At 41.8% G+C, this 21,054-nt stretch overlaps 1 protein-coding gene and 1 pseudogene across 6 annotated transcripts in view; one reads left to right on the top strand and one right to left on the bottom strand.

The window, feature by feature from the left end:
- CBL (Cbl proto-oncogene) overlaps positions 1-21,054 on the top strand; it is a 108,882-nt gene that overhangs the window by 5,101 nt on the left and 82,727 nt on the right. For 4 of the 5 annotated variants that reach the window (XR_004270872.1, XM_032285221.1, XM_032285219.1 and 1 more), the window contains exon 2: positions 10,183-10,430. Coding sequence is in view for 3 of the 5 variants with exons in the window: in XM_032285221.1 (XP_032141112.1) it covers positions 10,183-10,430 (248 nt within the window). In the remaining 2 variants the exon portion in view is untranslated. Of the gene's footprint in view, positions 1-10,182; positions 10,465-21,054 lie in introns of those variants that run through there. The other variant, XM_032285222.1, reaches the window with a different exon arrangement.
- LOC116556166 lies at positions 15,417-16,285 on the bottom strand (annotated as a pseudogene). Its single transcript, XR_004270876.1, has one exon. The product of XR_004270876.1 is annotated as a 60S ribosomal protein L7a pseudogene (transcript).

Raw genomic sequence — 21,054 nt, 5'->3', positions numbered from 1 at the left:
TTTTTTTTTTTTTTTTTTTTTTTGAGACAAGAGTCTTGCTCTGTATCCCAGGCTGGAGTACAGTGGTACTCCACCTCCTAAGTTCAAGCAATTCTCTTACCTCAGCCTCCCGAGTAGCTGGGACTACAGGCACATACCACCACACCCGGCTAATTTTTGTGTTTTTAGTGGAGACGGGTTTTCATCATGTTGACCAGGCTGGTCTCAAACTCCTGACCTCCCAAAGTTCTGGGATTACAGGTGTGAGCCACTGTGCCCGGTCCATATTTTTGTTTTTTACGTGGATCTAGAACTGATGTTCAGACTGTGTCAAGTGGTTTCTTATAAACCAGTACTTCTCAGATTTTATCATGAATTGAGATCATTTCAGGGGATCTTGTTAAAATACTGACTTTGAGTAGGTCTGGAGAGGGGCCCGAGAAAGTTTGCATTCCTAACCAGCTCCCAGGAGATGTCATTCAGGAGGTTTAGATATCAGACTTGATACACAAGGCAGTATGCCACAGTAGCTTTTATTTTGGATAAGCTTGGCGGATTTTTTTTTTTTTTTAAGAGAAATGGCAGTTGGCATCTTATTTAAGATTTTAATTATGATCTTCAGTTATGAAGGTAATACTTTATAAATTTTTGGCTGGATGTGGTGGCTCACTTGAACCTCGTACTTTGAAAGGCCAAGGCAGGAAGATTGCTTGAAGTTAAGAGTTCAAGACCAGCCTAGTCAATATAGTTAGAACCCCATCTCTACAAAAATAAAAAATAAATTAATTGGGCATGAGGGTGAGTTCCTTTAGTTCCAGTTATTCCGGAGGCTGAGGTGGGAGGATCACCCAAGAGTTTGAGGCTGCAGTGAGCTATGATCCTGCTACTGCTCATCAGCCTGGGCAACAGAGTGATACTCTGTCTCTAAATAAAGGAAAGGAAAAAGGAAAAGAAGCAGCTGATTCTTAGTTACCTCAAGTGAAAATTATGTTGACACCTTTCCACTGCCATACTTAACATAAATGTAGTAGTTGCTGGGGAGTTAAAGATGACCCGGCACTCACAATTTGTGCAATACAACTGAAGGTATGTAGAGGGCTCTGGGAACCCTCTGTGCAATAGAGCCTATGGAGGTCATGAGGCAAACCATTAATCTCTGAGGAGACAAAAAAAAATAGAAATGGGGAGGAACTTTAGACCAATCAGGCTCTTCTGTAATACCCTTATCCACATTTGTGTCTTTTTTTTTTTTTTTTTTTTTTTTTTAGGCAATCTTGCTCTGTCTCCAGGCTGGTGTATAGTGGCTTGATCTTGGCTCATTGCAACCTCCGCCTTCCTGGTTCAAGCCATTCTCCTGCCTCAGCCTGCCGAGTAGCTGAGACTATAGACACATGCCACCACGCCCAGCTAATTTTTGTATTTTTAGTTTCACCATGTTGGCCCGGATGGCCTCGATTTCTTGACCCGGTGATCCACCCGCCTCGTCCTCCCAAAGTGCTGGGATTACAGGCGTGAGCCACCGTGCCTGGTGTCTTAATTAGTGTATGGCATTTAAAAGTGATACTAAAACATTTACAGTAGTTCTTTCTTTTTTCTTTTTTTCTTTCTTTTTTTTTTTTAAAGATGGGGTTTCACCATGTTGGTCAGGCTGGTCTTGAACTCCCAACCTCAGGTGATCTGCCCGCCTTGGCCTCCAAAGTGCTTGGATTACAGGCGTGAGCCACTACCCCCGGCCTTACCGTAGTCCTTTCTATCCATAGTTTTGCTTCCTGCAGCTTCAGTTACCCACAGTCTGAAAATATTAAATGGAAAATTCAGAAATAAACAATTCAGAAGTTTTAAATTATATGCTATTCTGAGTAATGAGAGGAAATCTTGCAGTCTTGCGCTGTTCTTGTCCTGAGCACACACTTTGTGCAGCGTGGATACATACTATGGATATATGTAGTGTCCACACCGCCTGCACTACCCACCAGTTAGTCACTTAGTTGCCATCTTGATTCTCAGATCAACTGTTGTGGTCTTACAGTGCTTGTATTTAAGTCACCTTTATTTTACTTAATGACCCCCAAAGCATAAGAGTGATGATTTTGGCATTTTAGATATCCAAAGAAAAGCCAGAATGTGCCTCATTTAAGTGAACAGGCAAAGGTTCTTAAGAAAAAATCATATGCTGAGGTTGCTAAAATGTACAGTAAGAATGAATCTTCTCATGAAGTTGTGAAGAAGGGGCCAGGCTCAGTGACTCACACCTGTAATCCCGGCACTTTAGGAGGCCAAGGTGGGTGCATCACTTGTGTCCAGGAGTTTGAGACCAGCCTGGGCACATGTGAAACCCTGTCTCTATTAAAAAAAATTTTTTTTGAAAAAAAAAAAATTGGCCGGGCGTGGTGGCTTACGCCTGTAATCCAAGCACTTTGGAGGCCAAGGTGGGCAGATCACCTGAGGTTGGGAGTTAAAGACCAGCCTGACCAACATGGTGAAACACCCATCTTTAAAAAAAATAAATAATAATAATAATCAAATCTTCAAGATGTCAGTCAAAAAATAAAATAATTTTGAGGAAGGAAAATGAAATCTATAGTAGGGCTAGGCGTGGTGACTCACACCTGTAATCCCAGCACTTTGGGAGGCCGAGGCAGGTGGATCACTTGAGGTCAGGAGTTGGAGACCAACCTGGCTAACATGGTGAAACCTTGTCTGTACTAAAAATACAAAAATTAAATGGGTGTGGTGGTAGGCTCCTGAAATCTCATCTACTCGGGAGGCTAATGCAGGAGAATTGCTTGAACCTGGGAGGCAGAGGTGGCAGTAAACTAGGATTGTGTCACTGCACTCCAGCCTGGGCACAGAGTGAGACTGTCTCAAAAAAAAAGGCCTGGCGCAGTGGCTAACGCCTATAATCCCAGCACTTTGGGAGGCCGAGGAAGGCAGATCACAGGGTCGAGAGATCGAGACCGCCCTGGCTAACGTGGTGAAACCTTGTCTTTACTAAAAATGCAAAAATTAGCTGGGTGTGGTGGCACACACCTGTAGTCCCAGCTACTCATGAGGCTGAGGCAGGAGAATTGCTTGAACCCAGGAGGTAGAGGTTGCAGTGAGCCAAGATCATGCCATTGAATTCCAGCCTGGTGACAAAGTAAGATTCCGTCTCAAAAAAACAAATATAAATAAAAAAGAAATAAATTTATACTAGGTTTGCTGTCGTACTTCATGGCCCTGGTATATGATAAATGCTTAGTTAAGATGGAAAAGGTGTTAAATTTGTGGATGGAAGACATGCATAGAAACGTGCTCTATTTTACGCAATTGGGTTTGGTAATATTCTCGGTTTGAGGCAACCACGGAGGGTCTTGGAATGCATCCCCCTAAGATAAAGGGTGACTGCTGTAATCTCTAGTCTATGTTAAGTATTTGATTTGAAGTTGCGTCAATAACTCTGGATGAGGAACCACTTTTGCCTTTTAAAAGTAGAACAGGCTGGGTTCAGTGGCTCATGCCTGTAATCCGAGCACTTCGAGAGGCCACGGTGGGAGGATCACTTGAGGCCAGGAATTTAAGACCAGCCTGGACAACATAGCAAGACCTCTTTTCTAAAAAAAATTAGCCAGGGGTGGCACATACCTGTAGTCCCAGCTACTGGGGTGGCTGAGGGAGGAGAATCACTTGAGCCTAGGAGATCGTGGCTGAAGTGATCTGTCATGGCACCACTGCACTCCAGTGTGGGGGACAGAGTAAGACCCTGTCTCAAAAAAATAAAAATAAAATCTATATATAAAAACTGCATGGTTAAGCTGTCAGAACATACATTGTATTAAATATATTTTTCTGCAGTTGTGGTGAGAATAATGAGATTGGTAATGAATTATAAGTGGCATGGTGTTTTTAATAAATGCTGTTGGGTGGTATTTGAGAAATGTTATGTAGTCATTACAATTCAAGAACCTGAATGGAGTTTTGAGAACTCAAAAATTGAGAATAGTAATTACAAGTAAAAGGCGGTTTTCAAATTATTGTCTAGTGATGGGACTATTATCTAGTGATGACACTTTTTTTTTCCCTATAGTCACTTGTTTTTATGTTTTTTATTTTATTTAATTTTAATTTTTTTTAGAGACAGGGTTTTCACCAGATTGGCTAGGCTGATCTCAAACTCCTGACCTTAGGTGATCCACCCGCCTCGGCCTCCCCAAAGTGCTGGAATTGCAGGTGTGAGCCACCGTGCTCAGCCAACTTTATGTTTTTTAAAAAAACTACAGGTGGAGGCCGGGCGCAGTGGCTCATACCTGTAATCCCAGCACTTTGGGAGGCTCAGGCGGGTGAATCACCTGAGGTCGAGAGTTTGAGACCCCATCTCTACTAAAAATACAATATTAGCAAGACGTGGTGGTGCATGCCTGTAATCCCAGCTGCTGGGGAGGCTGAGGCAGGACAGTGGCTTGAACTTGGGAGGCGGAGGTTACAGTGAGCCGAGATTGCACCATTGCATTCCAGCCTCGGCAACAAGAGCGAAACTCTTGCCTCAAAAAAAAAAAAAAAAAAAAAGTACAAAAAAATATAAATATAGGTGGCCGGATGCAGTGGCTTAAGCCTGTAATCCCAGCACTTTGGGAGGCTGGGGTGGGAGGATCACTTGAGGCTGAGTTCGAGACAAGATTGGCCAACATGGCAAAACCCTGTTTCTACCAAAAATACAAAAATTAGCCAGCTGTGGTGTTGCATACTGTAGTCTCAGCTACTGGGGAGACCGAGGCAGAGAATCGCTTGAACCTGGGAGGTGGAGGCTGTAGTGAGCTGACGTGGCACCACTGTGAGTGAGACTCCATCTCAAAAAAAAAAAAAGTATAGGTTTCAGGCCAGGCGCAGTGGCACATGCTGGTAATGTCAGCACTTTGCGAGGTTGAGGTGGGCGGATTGCTTGAGCTTAGGAGTTTAAGACCAGTCTAGGCAACATAGTGAGACCCCACTCCTATTTTTATTTAAAAATTAAACAAAAACAAAAAAGGATAGTTTTCTGATTGTCTTTGAAAAACAGTCATGAGTTTTTGTTTAAAAAAGCTTCACTTCGGCTGGGCGCTGTGGCTCATGCCTGTAATCCTAGCACTTTGGGAGGCCGAGGTGGGTGGATCACCTGAGGTCAGGAGTTCAAGACCAGCCTGGCCATCATGGTGAAACCCCATCTTAAAAAAAAAAAAAAAGCTTCACTTCATGCCTGTAATCCCAGCACTTTGGGAGGCTGAGGTGGGCGGATCACCTGAGGTCGGGAGTTGGAGATGAGACTGACCAACATGGTGAAACCCTGTCTTTAACCTTCCAAAATGAAAAAAAAAAAAAAAAAAAAGAGCATTTATACCTGTTAAATCTCTGCAAGTTTTTGCAAATTTGAAGCTTTAAGAGACATTAGAAATAAATTGATCTAACTCTTTCATTTACAGAGACAGAAATTGAGACCCAGAGGGGCAAATAACTTGCTTGACATTGTATAGCCAGTTAATGTCAGTCACTAGACTAGATCCCAGGTCTTTGGACTTGTACACTGGTATCCTCCTCTCCTTTTGACAGGAGGTTAATATTCATCTATTTAAATTGTAATGACATTTTACATGTATAGCTCCACTTACTGAAAACTTGTTTTCGTGGCATAAAACTATTCATTTTTCAACATATGAAAACATTGAAATGAAAATAAAAAAATGCTTCTATTAATAAGTTGGAGTCTTTAGAGTTAAAAAATATTTAAGTTACTTTAGTCTTCTATGCTTATAAATTCCTTAGTGTTAGAAAAGATTCTATATCCACAACAGTGTTAGGCTTAGACATTGTTCTCTATAACTTTTTGCTTTTTAAAAGTTTAGCAATTTTCAAGCATAGTTTTATTTCTCTTTATTGTGATTATAACACTTCCCGAATTTTTTCTATTGATCATTGAGTCTTGCAGAAGCAAAGGGAGGAGCTAGGCCAGTGAGAAAGCTATTATGAATGGAGTGCATGGCAGCTGTACAAGGATACTGTTGGTTTCCCGGAGCTAAGCACGTTTCTTTTTAACATTGTTCTGAGTGATGCTGTAAATGTACAGGCAGAAGTAAACAAAAGGGAGCCATTTTTTGCTACTGCAGGATTGGGAATGCAAAATAAAGTTGGCCAAATGGAGAACAGACTAAGCAGGAAAATATTTTTATCTTTCAGAAATTTTTTGGTGAATTTTTTTTAAGCTTGGGGTTCACGTTTGTGCTTTGAAGGCTGTGACTGCCAATGTAAAATTAATTAAATAATATAGGCAGATTTTTTTTTTTTTTTGATGTTTGTTAACTGTTGAGTTAGTCATATAGGGCCTTTGGGGAACCTTTTTTTTTTTTTTTTTAAAGAGGTTATACATTTTTAGGACTTTTTTTTTTCTTTCCAAAGGCTGTTAATATGAAGAGCATGGGCCAGGCATGGTGGCTCTTGCCTATATATAATCCCAGCATTTTGGGAGGCCAGGAGGTAGGACCACTTGAGGCCAGGAATACAAGACCAGCCTTGGTAACATACTGAGGCCATATCACTACAAAAAAATAGTTTTAAAAAATTGTCCAGGTGTAGTGGTGTGTACCTGTAGTCCCAGCTACTTGGGAGGCCTAGCTGGGAATGTCTCTTGAGTCCAGGAGTTCAAATCTGCATTTGAGGTATGGTCATGCCACTGTGCTCCAGCCTGAGTGACAGAGCAAACCAACCCATACCCGTGTGTGATCTCTGTGTTGTGATCTCTGCTCACTGCAACCTCTACCTCCTAGGCTCAAGCGATTCTCCTGCCTCAGCTTCCTGAGTAGCTGGGATTACAGGTGTCCATCACCATGCCCAGCTAATTTTTTTTTTGTCCTTTTAGTAGAGATGGAGGTTTCACCATGTTGGCCACGCTGGTCTCAAACTCCTGACCTATGATTTGCCCACCTTGACCTCCCAAAGAGCTGGAATTACAGGCATGAGCCACCACTCCTGGCCTATGTTTTGTTTTGAGACAGGGTCTCATTCTGTTGTACAGGCTGGAGTGCAGTGATGCAGTCTTGGTTCACTGCAGCCTCAACCTACCAGGCTCAAGTGATCTTCCTACCTCAGCATCCCAAGTAGTTGGGACTACAGGCATGTGCCATCACATCCAGCTAATTTTTGGTATTTTTTGTAGTGGCGGGGTTTCACCATGTTGTCCCAGCTAGTCTTGAACTCCTGTGCTCCAGTGATCAGCCCACCTCAGCCTCAGCCTCAGCCTCAGCCTCCCATAGTTCTGGGATTACAGATGTAAGACACCGTATCTGGCCACTATAATTTTTTTTTTTTTTTTTTTTGAGATTGTCGCCCAGGCTGGAGTGCAGTGGCATGTCTTGGCTCACTGCAGCCTCCTCTTTCCAGGTTCAAGCGATTCTTCTGACTCAGCCTCCCGAGCTGGGACTACAGGTGTGTGCCACCATGCCCGGCTAATTTTTGCATTTTTAGTAGAGACGGGGTTTCACCATGTTGACCTGGATGGTTTTGAACTCCTGACCTCAAGTGATCTGCCGACCTTGGCCTCCCAAAGTGCTGGGATTACAGGCATGAGCCACCGTGCCTCGCCTGAAGCAAGACATTTTGATATGACTATTTTATTCAATCTGGTCAAAATACTAAAACATTATTTAGTTCTTTTAAAATTTGATTGAAAACTTAAAAACCATGGTTTAGGCTTCAGCATAATGTCTCTTTGCCTGTTCCATAAATCCTCTTTGAAAATATTCATGCATCAGATGTTTTTGTTGATTCAGCTTGTCTTTATTTGCTAGGCTTATATATGGGTCTATTAGCTGGATGTGGTGGCAGGTGCTTATAATCCCAGCTATTCATTCAGGTGGCTGAGGTGGGAGGGTAGCTTGAATCCAGGAGTTTGAGGGTTGCAGTGAGCTATGATTGAGCCACTGTATTCCAGCCTGAGTGACAGAGCAAGATCCTTTCTCAAAAAACAACAAAAAAACGAAAACTTAAGAAAACAAGAGTTCAAGCAATGGTGTATAGAGAATGACGTATGTAGCCTTACGAATTTTCATATTATCTTATCATTTGAAGAGTTCTTTTTTTTTTTTTTTTTTTTTTTTGAGTCAGAATTTTGCTGTTGCCCAGGCTGGAGTGCAGTGGTATAATCTCAGCTCACTGCAATCTTCATCTCTGGGGTTCAGGTGATTCTCCTGCCTCAGCCTCCCAAGTAGCTAGGATTACAGGAGTGTGCCACCATGCCTGGCTAATTTTTGAAGAGCTCTTGATCATTACTTATTAAATGGAAATTTATCCTAGGGAAATAATCTGATGTATAGAAGAATGAAATGCCCAAGCATATTCATCCCTGTGATTTTGTAGCGGTAAAGACTTTAAAACAACATAATGTTAAAACAAAGCTGGGTGTGGTAGGGAGATAGTTAAGATAGATTACTGTCTATCCAGAGACTGGAATTATTTAAATACCTCAAAAAATTTATCATGAGCTTTTTTTTTTTTTTTTTTTTTTTTTAAAGACGGGGTTTCACCATGTTGGTCAGGCTGGTCTTGAACTCCCGACCTCAGGTGATCCGCCCGCGTTGGCCTCCAAGGTGCTTGGATTACAGGCGTGAGCCACTACGCCCGGCCTATAATGAGCTTTTAGTGACACAAGAAAATAGATACTTTTAGTGAAATAAAGGTGAGAATGTCAGACTTAGGCTTCTATTAATGTTAGATTAGGTTGTTTTGAACCAGATATACTGCTAACAAGTAGAAAAGCTAGAAGACGTAGAATTGTTATCAAGACACTGAGAAATCATGCCAAGTTTGGGATGTTGAGAAGAGTTGTGAGAAATTTATTTTCATGTAATTTGTAAGGGATCTAGTTTTATTTTTTTCCATATGGATAACAAATTTTTCAATCCTTTTTTTCTTGTGGTGTTGATTTGTAATGCCACCTCTGATACTGAATTTCCTTATGTGCATGTGTGAGTCTGTTTCTGGACTTTCTGTTCCACTAGTTTGTCTTTTCTGGACACAGACATGTAAATAGAAAGCACAAACAAGATAGAATCAATCGAAATTTATTTGTATGACAAACACAAAATGGACTGAACTTACCAGTTAGAAAATGATTGATACCTTGAATTTTTATTTTTATTTTTTAATTTTTTAATTTTTTTTTTAAAGATGGGGTTTCACCATGTTGGTCAGGCTGGTCTTGAACTCCTGACCTCAGGTGATCCGCCCGCCTTGGCCTCCAAAGTGCTTGGATTACAGGCATGAGCCACCATGCCCGGCCTACCTGGAATTTTTAAAATGTATCTGTATGATCTTTAAAAGAAATACTTAAAACATAAGAACTCAGAAAAGTTGAAAGTAGAAGATGGGGTAAAGGATTATCAGGCAAATTCTGAGAGTCCAAACGCAGGACTCGCAGCTCCATGCTGTGCTTAGTCCAAGGCCTCTCTGTTCTTGTCCCTCAAGTGATTGTTAAAACCCAAGCCCCTAGAATACAGAAATTTACCTCCCAGGGCAGTCGTGTCTTTTATTCCTGCCCCTGGGAATTTTCTTTAGTCTATTATAGGGGTAAGGCTGCACAGTGGCTCATGTCTGTAATCCCAGTGTTTTGGGAGGCTGAGGCAAGCAGGTGGCTTGTTTGAGCTTGGGAGTTTGGGACTAGCCTGGGCAGAACGCCTCTACAGAAACACCAATTAGCTGTGTGTGGTGATGCAGAGGTGTAGTCCCAGCTACTCAGGAGGCTGAAGTGGGATGATCACCTGTGCCTGCCGGGTTGAGGCTGCACTGAGCCATGATTACTCCACTGCACTCCAGCCCCCTGGGCAACAGAATGAGACCCTGTCTCAAAAAAAATAAAAATAAAAATAATATTGTGGGGATTAGCAGTATATTTAAAAGTAATTTGCCATATTTAATCTAGCATGTTTTAGGCATTTATGTGGATGTTTTCCCCCAGTTGTTTGGTCTGTGTGTTATCTGCAACGTTAGTCTCTCAGAGGATTTTAAAAATGCATTCTTCTAGGGGTCCACTAAAAATTTTAAAATGATTGTGAACAATGGGGTTATGGATCTATTTCTTATATTCTCGTGTATTTTTCATATTTTGCAAAAAGTTCATACTTTATAACTTTGTTAAAATGAGAAAAGGGAGGGTCCTTAACATTCTCCCAAGTAATAGCCCTTCTTTTTCATTTGTTGCAGGTGGTACGGTTGTGTCAGAACCCAAAGCTGGCGCTAAAGAATAGCCCACCTTATATCTTAGACCTGCTACCAGATACCTACCAGCATCTCCGTACTATCTTGTCAAGATATGAGGGGAAGATGGAGACACTTGGAGAAAACGAGTATTTTAGGGTGTTCATGGAGAATTTGATGAAGAAAACTAAGCAAACCATAAGCCTCTTCAAGGAGGGAAAAGAAAGAATGTATGAGGAGAATTCTCAGCCTAGGTAATGGAGAAATACTACACAAATATTAATGCAGGTCTGTGACTGCCTGAATGGGTAACACATAGAAGTAGTTGAGTTGGTTTTAATTTTATGTTAGTAGGAACGGAAAGTTGACATTTGATTTAAAGATGTAGGTTATATAAAACGTTGTCATGGAGGATATTGTACTATCCCTAACCCTGATTGATTTGTTTACTTCTGAAAAGTCTTTTACTGAGTGTAATGAAAATGAGTTGCAGGCAGTAGATCCTTTGGAGACCCTGAAGATCATGAAAGTTTGTGGATAGGTGAGAGTTGGGAAGAAAGAAGGTTGGGGTTAAGTGGAGTTTGGGCGCAAATATGCAGATCTTGCCAAAAGCTTTAGTATATTAGGTAAATTTATGTGTGGGATAACAGGGAAAAAAGCCACTAGTTTACCTTTTTAAAAAATGAAGCAAAGTGAAATGACATTTCCTTTGTAGGTAAAAGTAACTTTTAAAATAAAATAGGCAGAGGTGAATGCAGTTAAGTCAATAAATGTTTGAAGGATCACTGTATATTCTTTTTTTTTTTTGAGGCGGGAGTCTTGCTCTGGCACCTAGGCTGGAGTGCAGTGGCATGATCTCGACTCACTGCAACCTCTACCTTCTGGGTTCAAGTGATCCTCCTGTCTCAGCCTCCTGAGTAGCTGGGATTACAGGGGTACGCCACTACGCCCGGCTAATTTTTGTAGTTCTAGTAGAGACGGATTTCACCATGTTGGTCAGTCTGGTCTCAAACTCCTAACCTTGTGATCCACCCACCTTGACCTCCTAAAGTGCTGGGATTACAGGTGTGAGCCACCATGCCTAGCCATTATGTATTCTTTTGTATTAATTTTATTATTATGTTTGAGACTGAGTCTCACTCAGCTGCCCAGGCTGTAGTGCAGTGGTGTAATCTCGGCTTACTGCAGCCACCATCTCCCGGGTTCAAGCGATTCTCCTGTCTCAGCTTCCCGAATAGCTGGGATTATAGGCACCTGCCATCATGCCCGGCTAATTTTTGCATTTTAGTAGAGACGGGGTTTCACCATGTTGGCCAGGCTGGTCTAAACTGTACGCTATTCTGGATGTTGTTTGCTTGGCTGCCGTAAATTACATACTGGGAGAGAAATAAGTTAACTGTATGTGTGGATGTAATTGTGTTTGATTTGGTTCAAATGGAACTAAATATTAACTCATCTAGAATGAGTAATAAAGTAAAAATTTCACTAGTATTTTTTAGTGAGTAAATTATTCTTGAGGAGTGACTTGAATTAGAAGGAACAGTATTTCTGAAGACATCAGATTACCATGCATGACTCTAGCAGTAACATACTAAATGGTGTCCTTGTTGTGTACCTTTCTTTTGGGCCGTTTGGCCTAGATTCTGGCCACCATAGCTGTCAGTTAAAATTTTATCCACATGATTTTCCATATTATCATTATTGCAACAAATTACTCAGGTGTAGTCTGAGTAATGGACTGGATGTCTGTCTTTTCTTCTTCTTTTTCTTTTCGAGATGGAGTTTTGCTCTTGCTGCCCAGGCTGGAGTGCAGTGGTACAATCTTGGCTCTCCATAACCTGAGCCTCTGAGGTTCAATCCATTCTCCTACCTCAGTCTTCTGAGTAGCTGGGATTATAGGCATGCACCACCACGCCCAACTAATTTTTGTATTTTTAGTAGAGATGGAGTTTGGCCGTGTTGGCCAAGCTGGTCTCAAACTCCTGACCTCAGGCGATCCGCCTGCCTCAGCGCTCCAAAGTGCTGGGATTATAAGCATGAGCCACTGCGCTGGCCTGTCTTTTCTTAAAAAGATTCCGTTGAGTGAATTCAACCTGTAGGAACCTTTGTAACTTCCAGTTTATCTGGAAGTGAGCTTTAGTTCTTTTAACTATTCAAAGTTCGTAACTTTTCTTAAAATCACTACTGTATGGACCTTTTAGCTAGCCATTTTGTATTGCTGAGTTTCTAAAAAATAATTTTTTATTTTATTATTATTATTGTGAGACGGAGCCTCACTCTGTCACCCAGGATGGAGTACAGTGGTGTGATCTTGGCCCACTGCAACCTTCACCTCCAGGGTTCAAGTGATTCTCCTGCCTCAGCCTCCCAAGTAGGTAGGATTACAGGTGTCTCCCACCACAGCTGGCTAATTTTTTTTTTTTTTTTTTTTGTATTTTTAGTAGAGACGAGGTTTCACTATGTTGGCCAGGCTGGTCTTGAACTCCTAATCTCAAGTGATCTGCCCACCTTGGCCTCCCAAAGTGCTAGGATTACAGGTGTGAGCCACTGTGCCTGGCCTCTAAAAAATTATTTTAATTTATTAGGTACCAAAACTTAAAAATTTTATCTACCGTGTACTGTGAACTAGGTTCTGGTTGTAGGAGGTGAAGAGGAAAGTTAAGCATTCAAATTTGATGTAATATGACAAATGCATTAATAGAGGTATGTACAAAATGCTGTTGGGAGCCGGGCACAGTGACATGCACCTGTAATTCTAGCTACTCAGAAGGCTGAGGTGGGAGGATCACTTCAGCACAGGAAATTGAGATCAGCCTGGGCAATACAGCGAGACTTCTTTAAAGAAAAAAGGAACATTTAAAAAGTGCTGTATGAATACTGTTTTGCCTAGTGGCATCAGAGAAGGTGGCATAGAGGCATGTAATTTGAACTTGAAGGATAAGTAGGAATTTTCTAGGCAGAGAAGTCAAGAAAAGTCTTTTAACACAGTGGCATGAAAATGGAGGCCCTGGCATGTTTAAAATAAAGAGATGTCTGGTTTGGTTAGAATTGTGGGAGATAGCTATGCTGGAAATACAGGTTGAAGTCAGATTGTAAAGTGTTGTTTTCTGACCTCTAGGCTTTCTCCTAAAGATGATAGGCTGTCATGGAACAGGTTTATTTTAAAGAGCATGTTTTTTTTTGAGACGGAGTCTCACTCTGTTGCCCAGGCTGAAGTTCACTGGCGCAATATTGGCTCACTGCAACTTCTGCCTCCTGCATTCAAACGATTCTCTTGCCTCAGCCTCCCGAGTAGCTGGGATTACAGGTGTGCCTCTTTCTGGGCTAATTTTTTTGTATTTTTAGTAGTGACAGTGTTTCACCATGTTGGCTAGGCTAGTCTTGAACTCCTGGCCTCAAGTGATCCACCTACTTTAGCTTCTATTTTATATGTATTCTTGTAATAACGTGTGCTAGAGAAAAGAAAATGTTATTACAACCATAAGATAAAAAATATTTATCATTCAGTAATTGGAAGTGGATCCTCACAAAGGCCTTCATTGTCTTCATGTTGAATAGGCTGAGGAGGAAGAGTAGGAAGAGGAGGGGTTGGCTGCCGTCTTGGTACTGAAAATTCCAGTACCCGTGTTTCTGTGGCAGGGGCAGAATAGGTGGAAAAGGTGGAAGGGGAGGCAGGAGAGGCAGGCACACTTGGTGTGACTTGTATTGAAAAAAATATGTATGTATAAGTGGACCAACACAGTTAATCCCATGTTGTTAAGGCTCAACTATATCTAATTTGCCCTTACCAAATGACTTCAGTATGTGTTTACAAGTTCGTTCGTTCGTTCTTTTCTCTTCTCTTCTTTCTCTTCTCTTCTCTTTCTTTTCTTTCTTTTTCTTTCCTTTCTTCTTTCCTTCCTTTGAGATGAAGTCTCGCTCTGTCGCCCAGACTTGAATGTAATGGCACGATCTTGGCCCGCTGCAACCTCCACCTCCTGGGTTCAATTGAGTCTCCTGTCTCAGCCTCCCAAGTAGCTGGGATTACAGGCATGCTCTACCATGACTGGCTAATTTTTTTGTGTTTTCGTAGAGACGGGGTTTCACCATGTTGGCCAGGCTGGTCTTGAACTCCTGACCTCAAGTGAGCCACCGCGCCTGGCGTCTTTTGCCTCTTTTTAAACTTCACTGTCAGTGTGCCTGACGGTATTCAGTTTCCTGCAGTGTAATATTTTATGGACTTTGAACCCAGATTTGTATAAATTATATGTAAAATGAGAGTAAACAGATTTCGGGTGAGAATCAGGTAATTTTTTCAATCAACTTTCTCAGGTTGAAAGCGTTTTTTGTAGCTGGGTGCAGTGGCTCACACCTGTAATCCCAGCACTTTGGGAGGCTGACGTGGGTGGATCACCTGAAGTCAGGAGCTCAAGACCGCCCTAACCAAAATGGTGGAACCCTGTCTTAAAAAAAAAAGAGAAAAAAAAGCGTTTTTGTAAATAAGGAAAAATATATAGGCTTTTGCGTATGATCGTTGGGGTCTTTTTGGTTGCTTAGAGGCTTTATATTTTTTTCTATTCAGTTTTTAAATTGAGATATAATTCATATACCATAAAGTTCACCCTTTTTAAAGTGTACAGTTTAGTGGTTTTTAGTGTGTTCACAAAGTCAGGCAACCATCACCCCTATGTAATTGCAGAACATTTTCATTCCCCCACAGGAAACCCCACTCCCATGAGCAGTCACCCTTTATTCCCCTCTCTGGATCTCCCCAAGCCCTTGGTAGTCACTAATACCTGCTTTCTGTCTGTGTGGATTTACCTGCTCTGGATATTTCGTGTAAGTGGAATCATGTAACAGGTGGTCTTTTGTAGTTTTTTTAGTGTCTTCTTTCACTTAGCATGGTTTTACAGTTCATACTGTAGCATGTGTCAGTACTTCATTCCTTTTTATGGCTAAATCATATTTCTGTATATGGCCATATTTTGTTTATGATATTTGTATTGTTTCTACTTTTGGGCTATTACTGAATAATGCTGCTATGAATATTTATGTGCCAGTTTTTGTATGCCTATATGTTTTCACTTCTCTCGAGTATATATATATACACAGGAGTGGAATTGCTGAGTCATATGGTACTGTGTTCAACTTTTTGAGGAACCTCCAAATTGTTTCCACAGTAGCTGTACCATTTTTCATTCCCCCAGCGATGTATGTGGGTTCTGATTTCTTGCTGATACTTGTTATTAACTTTTTTTTTTTTTGCATTAATTATTTTTATTTACAGAAACGGTTATTTACATTTAACCCAGTTTCGTGGCAGGTTCTTTAGCCTTTGCCTTTTCTAGCTTGGCGATGCGAGCCACAGACTTGGGACCCAGGACATTGCCTCCCCAGTGACGCCGGATCTCATCATATTTGTCATTGTAGTTGGTGCGGATAGCTTCCACCAGCTTAGCCAAAGCACCTTTGTCTTCCGAGTTAACGTGTGTGAAGGCGACAGTGGTGCAGGTCTTCCTATGAACTAGACGTCCCAGTCTTGCCTTCCTCTTGATGATGCAATAAGGGACTCCCATTTTACGACAGAGGGCAGGCAAGAAGACAACCAGCTCAATGGGATCCATGTTGTGTGCAATCACCACCAGCTGAACTTTCTTGTTCTCCACCAAGGTGGCGACGCTGTTAACTCCTGCTCGAAGGACAGGTGGTCTCTTAGTGGGGACGTCCCCTTTGCCAGCCGCTTTTTTCTCGGCCTGGGCCAACAGCCTCTGCTTCTTTTCTTGCTTCGTCTCTGGTCTGTACTTGTGGGCCAGCTTAAGCAGCTGAGTAGCTGTTTGGCGGTCCAGGGCCTGTGTGAACTGGTTAATTGCAGGGGGCACTTTCAGCCGCTTATAGAGGATGGCTCTCTGCCGCTGCAACCTGATATAGCGGGGCCATTTCACAAAGCGGGTGAGGTCTCTTTTGGGCTGGATGTCTTGTCCAATGCCAACATTTTTAGGCCTTTTCTCAAATAGTGTATTCACCACTTTCTTGGCCTCCTGCTTCTTCACGACAGCAGGGGCCGGAGCCACCTTCTTCCCCTTGGCCTTCTTTCCTTTCGGCATCTTGGGCAACGGGAAGAGAGCTTTTTTTTTTTGTTTTTTGAGGCAGAGTCGCTCTGTCGCTCAGGCTGGAGCACAGTGACGTGATTTCAGCTCACTGCAACCTCCGCCTCCTGGGTTGAAGTGATTCTCCTGCCTCAGCCTCCCGAGTAGCTGGAACTACAGGTGCCCACCACCACATCTGGCTAATTTTTTTTTTTTTTTTTTTTTGTAGGGACGGGGTTTTACCAGTTACTGACTATTTTAGCCATCTGCTACTGGTGACTTGAGGTTTTCAGATGCATGTGAATACTTTCTCATGTGCCTATTGGAAGGTTGTATATAGTTGTCCTCCCTCATCCTCAGTTTTACGTCCCTTGAATTCCGTTACCTGAGGTCTGAAAATATTAAATGGAAAATTCCAGAAATAATTCATAAATTTTGAATTGCATGCAGTTCTGAGTAGTGTGATGCAATCTTACAGCGTTCTACTTTGTCCCAGCCGGGATGCAAATCATCCGTTTGTACAACATCTCAATGCTGTATGCACTAGCATCTGTTAGTCACTTAGTAGCTGTCTTAGTTATCACATTGAGAAAACAATATATATAAGGTTCAGTACTATCAGGCATCTGCACATGTTGTATTGCAAAGGGGGACTATTGTATCTTCTTTGGAGAAACATCTGTTCAAATCCTTTGCCTATTTTAAAGCTGCATTATTTGTCTTTTCATTGTTGAGTTGTAAGATTTCCCTATATATTCTGGATACTAGACCAGATACATGATTTGCAAAACTGTACTCCCATTCTATTGGTTATCTTTTCACTTTCTTAGTAGCATTCCTTGAAGACAGACATTTTTATGGTGAAGACCAATATTTATTTGGTTTTTGTACTTTTAAGAAATCATTGCCTAATTCAAGGTCACGAGGCCTGTTTTTTTTTAAGAGTTTTGTAGTTTTACCTCTTGTATTTTTGCCTTTGATCCATTTTTGCATTAATTTTTGTATATGGTGTGAGGTAGAGGTCCAACATTATTCTCTTGCATGTGGATATTCCTTTGTCTCCTTACCATCTGTTGAAAACACTGTCCCTTTTCATTGAATGGACTTGTTGCCCTTGTAGGAAGGAAGTAAATTGACAGTAGGTATAAGGGTTTATTTCTGGACTCTTAATTCCATTTGATTAATCTGCGTATTTATCTTAATGCTAGAACCACACCATCTTGATTACTATAGCTTTGTACTAAAGCTTTGGAATCAGAAAGTGTGAGTTCCCTAGCTTTGTTTTTCAAGATTGAAAACAATCTTGAAATCTGTTATTCTGGGTCCCTTGTATTTTTTTTTTTTTTTTTTTTTTTTTTGAGACAAAGTCTTACTCTGTCACCCAGGCTGGTGTGCAGTGGCACAATCTTGGCTCACTGCAGCCTCTGCTTCCTGGGTTCAAGCGAGTCTCCTGCCTCAGCCTCCCAAGTAGCTGGGATTACAGGTATGTACCAACAATCCTGGCTAATTTTTGCATTTTTACTAGGTTTGCATTTTCACCATGTTGGCCAGGCTGGTCTCGAACTCCTGACCTCAAATTACTGCCCACCACAGCCTCCCAAAATGCTGGCAGGTGTGAGCCACTGTGCCCAGCCTCCCTTGAATTTCTGCATAAATTTAGAATCAGCTTGTCAATTTGATCCCAAATACAATTAAAAAAAAAAAAATAGGGAGTCTTGCTCTTCACCCAGGCTGGAGTGCAGTGGTGTGACCTCAGCTCACTTATCGCCTCCTGGGTTCAAGCGAGTCTCCTGCCTCAACCTCCTGACTAGCTGGGATTGTAGATGTGTGCTACAGCCCCTGGCTAATTTTTGTATTTTTAGTAGAGATGGGGTTTTACCTTGTTGGCCAGGCTAGTCCCGAACTCCCAGCCTCATGTGACTCGTCCACCTTGGCCTCCCAAAGTGCTGGGATTACAGGCATGAGCCACTGTGCCCAACCCCTAAATACAGTGTTTTCTTATCAAAAAGAGCAACAGGGGCTGAGCATGATGACTCATGCCTGTAATGCCAGCACTTTGGGAGGCTAAGGTGGGCAGATCACCTAAGGTCAGGAGTTTGAGACGAGCCTGGCCAACACGGTAAAACCCCATCTCTACTAAAAATACAAAAATTAGCCAGGAGTTGTGATGCACATCTGTAATCCCAGCTACTCTGGAGGCTGAGGCAGGAGAATCTCTTGAACTCGGGAGGTGGAGGATGCAGTGAGCTGAGATCGAGCCACTGCACTCCAGCCTGGGCGACAGAGCAAGTGTTCATCTCAAATAAACCAACAAATAAGAGCAGCAGGAATTTTAATAGATATTGTATTGAATTTGTTGATCATTTTGCGGATTACTGCCATCTTAACAATACTGCTTTCCACTGCATGAATATTGAATATCTTTCCACTTACATTTTTATTCATTTTTGTTGTTGTTGTTTTAGACAGAGTCTCACTCTTGCCCAGGCTGGAGTACAGTGGCGCAATCTTGGCTCACTGCAACCTCTACCGCCCAAGCTGTGATGATCCTCTCACCTCAGCCTCTCTAGTAGCTGGGCCCACAGGTGTGCACCATCATGCCTGGCTAATTCTATATTTTTTTTTGTAGAGAGGAGGTTTCATCATGTTGCCAATGCTTGTCTCAAACTCCTGGGCTCAAGCAATCTGCCTGTCTCTGCATCGCAAAGTGCTGGCATTACAGGCGTGAGCCACCTTGCCTGGCCTTACTTATATCTTCTTTAATTTATTTCAGTAATGTTTTGTAACGTTCAGTGTTCAAGTCTTTTGCCTTCTTAGTTAAATTTATTCCTGTTTTGTTTGATGCTATTGTAAATTGAATTAATTATTTTAGGGTTCATACATAGAAATACAGTTGACTTCTGTGTATTGATCAGTACTTTGCAACTTTGCAGAACTCATTTATCGGCTCTAGTCGATTTTTAGTAGGTTCCTTAGGCTTTTCTAAATGCCAAATCATGTCATGTGCAGTTAGAGGTAGTTTCACTTCTTCCTTTTCTTTCTGGATGCATTTATCTCTTTTTCTTGCCTAATTCGTCCTGGCTATGTTCAATAGAAATATCAGGAGTGGCCATCTTATTTTTCTCATGTTGAGGAGGAAAATGTTCACCTTATAACATACTCAACACCACTGAGTATGTTAGCTGTGAGATTTTTGTAAAGGCTTTTTATCAGGTTAAGGAAGTTTTATGTGTCTTGTTTTTCAGTGTTCTTTGTTTTTTGTTTTATCATAAACAGGTGTTAGAGACCTTTATGTTTCATCCATGGTTTTTATTTTTTTAATAGATGAGGTTAGGGACAGCTGAGTGCTAGTTAAATAGGGTACATAGAATCTTGAACAGAAAACTGGTTTGAATAGCTTAAGCCAAAGTAGGTATTTGTTGACTCATAAAATTCTAGGAAAAATGAATATCTTAAATTACACTATTACAGGTATGGTGGCTTATGCCTGTAATGCCAACACTTTGGGAGGCCGAGGCAGGTGGATCACTTGAGGTCAGGAGTTGGAAACTAGCCGAGCCAACATAGTGAAACCCCATATCTACTAAAAAATACAAAAAAAAATTAGCTGGACATGGTGGTACCTATCTGTAATCCTAGCTACTTGGGAGGCTAAGGCATGAAAATCGCTTGAACCCGGGAGGCAGAGGTTTGCAGTGAGCTGAGATCACGTCACTGCACTCCATCCTGGGTGACAGGGCAAGACTATTTCAAAAAAAAAAAAATTGCACTAAAGGCAAGAATGCAAGTAAGCCTCATGAACAACTGAAACCAGGATTGAAATGTTGCCAGGACTCCGTCTGTTCTCTTTGATTCTTCTGGTGTTACTTCCATACTCAGTGCAGATTAATGTGTAAATTGCAGAAAAGTTTGCTCTGTCGTCTAGGCCAGAGTACAGTGGCGTGATCTCAGCTCACTGCAACCTCCGCCTCCCGGGTTCGAGTGATTCTTTTGCCTCAGCCTCCCAAGTAGCTGGGATTATACACCTGCCACCACACCCGGCTAATTTTTGTATTTTTAGTAGAGACGTTGTTTCACCATTTTGGCCAGGCTGGTCTCGAAATCCTGACCTTGTGATCGACCCGCATCAGCCTCCCAAAGTGTTGGGGTTACAGGTGTGAGCCACCATGCCCGGCCTGAGCTTCTGCTATAGCAGAAGATCTGACTCTTAGTTCCAGTTATCTCTTTGGCTTGGTATAGAACATTTGATTGTCCCTGGACCAGTCTCTGGAAGGAGATGTTAAGTACTGGGATTAATACAGCACAGGCCAGGTACAGACCTCTAGACTAATTGACTGTGGCTTGGGAGACAGAGGTGTTCCTTTAAAGCCATGTGCACAAGGGAGTTTGTTGCTAATTTTTCAGGTGTTGAGGAATCAATCTCTTAAATTTTTTCTTTTTCTTTTTTTTTTTTAATACCCAAAGAGTCACCTCATACAGGATTAAATAAATATCCTCTATAAGATTGTACATAATTGGCCAGGCATGGTGGCTTGCGATGTAATCCCAGAACTTTGGAAGGCCGAGGTGGGTGGCTCACCTGAGATCAGGAGTTCGAGACCAGCCTGGTCAACATGGTAAAAGCCTGTCTCTTCTAAAAATACAAAAATTAGCTGGGTGTGGTGGTGGGTGCCCGTAATCCCAGCTACTCAAAAGGCTGAAGCAGGAGAAGTGCTTAAACCCTGGAGGTGGAGGTTGCAGAGCCAAGATGGTGCCACTGCATTCCAGCCTGGGCAACAGAGTGAGACTCTATCTCAAAAAAAAAAAAAAAAAA

Source organism: Sapajus apella, unplaced genomic scaffold (genome assembly GCF_009761245.1).
Source record: "Sapajus apella isolate SASKATOON/1434 unplaced genomic scaffold, GSC_monkey_1.0 scaffold16, whole genome shotgun sequence".
In the NCBI taxonomy this organism is placed as follows: Eukaryota; Metazoa; Chordata; class Mammalia; order Primates; family Cebidae; genus Sapajus; species Sapajus apella.
This window is presented reverse-complemented; position numbering and strand designations above follow the sequence as displayed.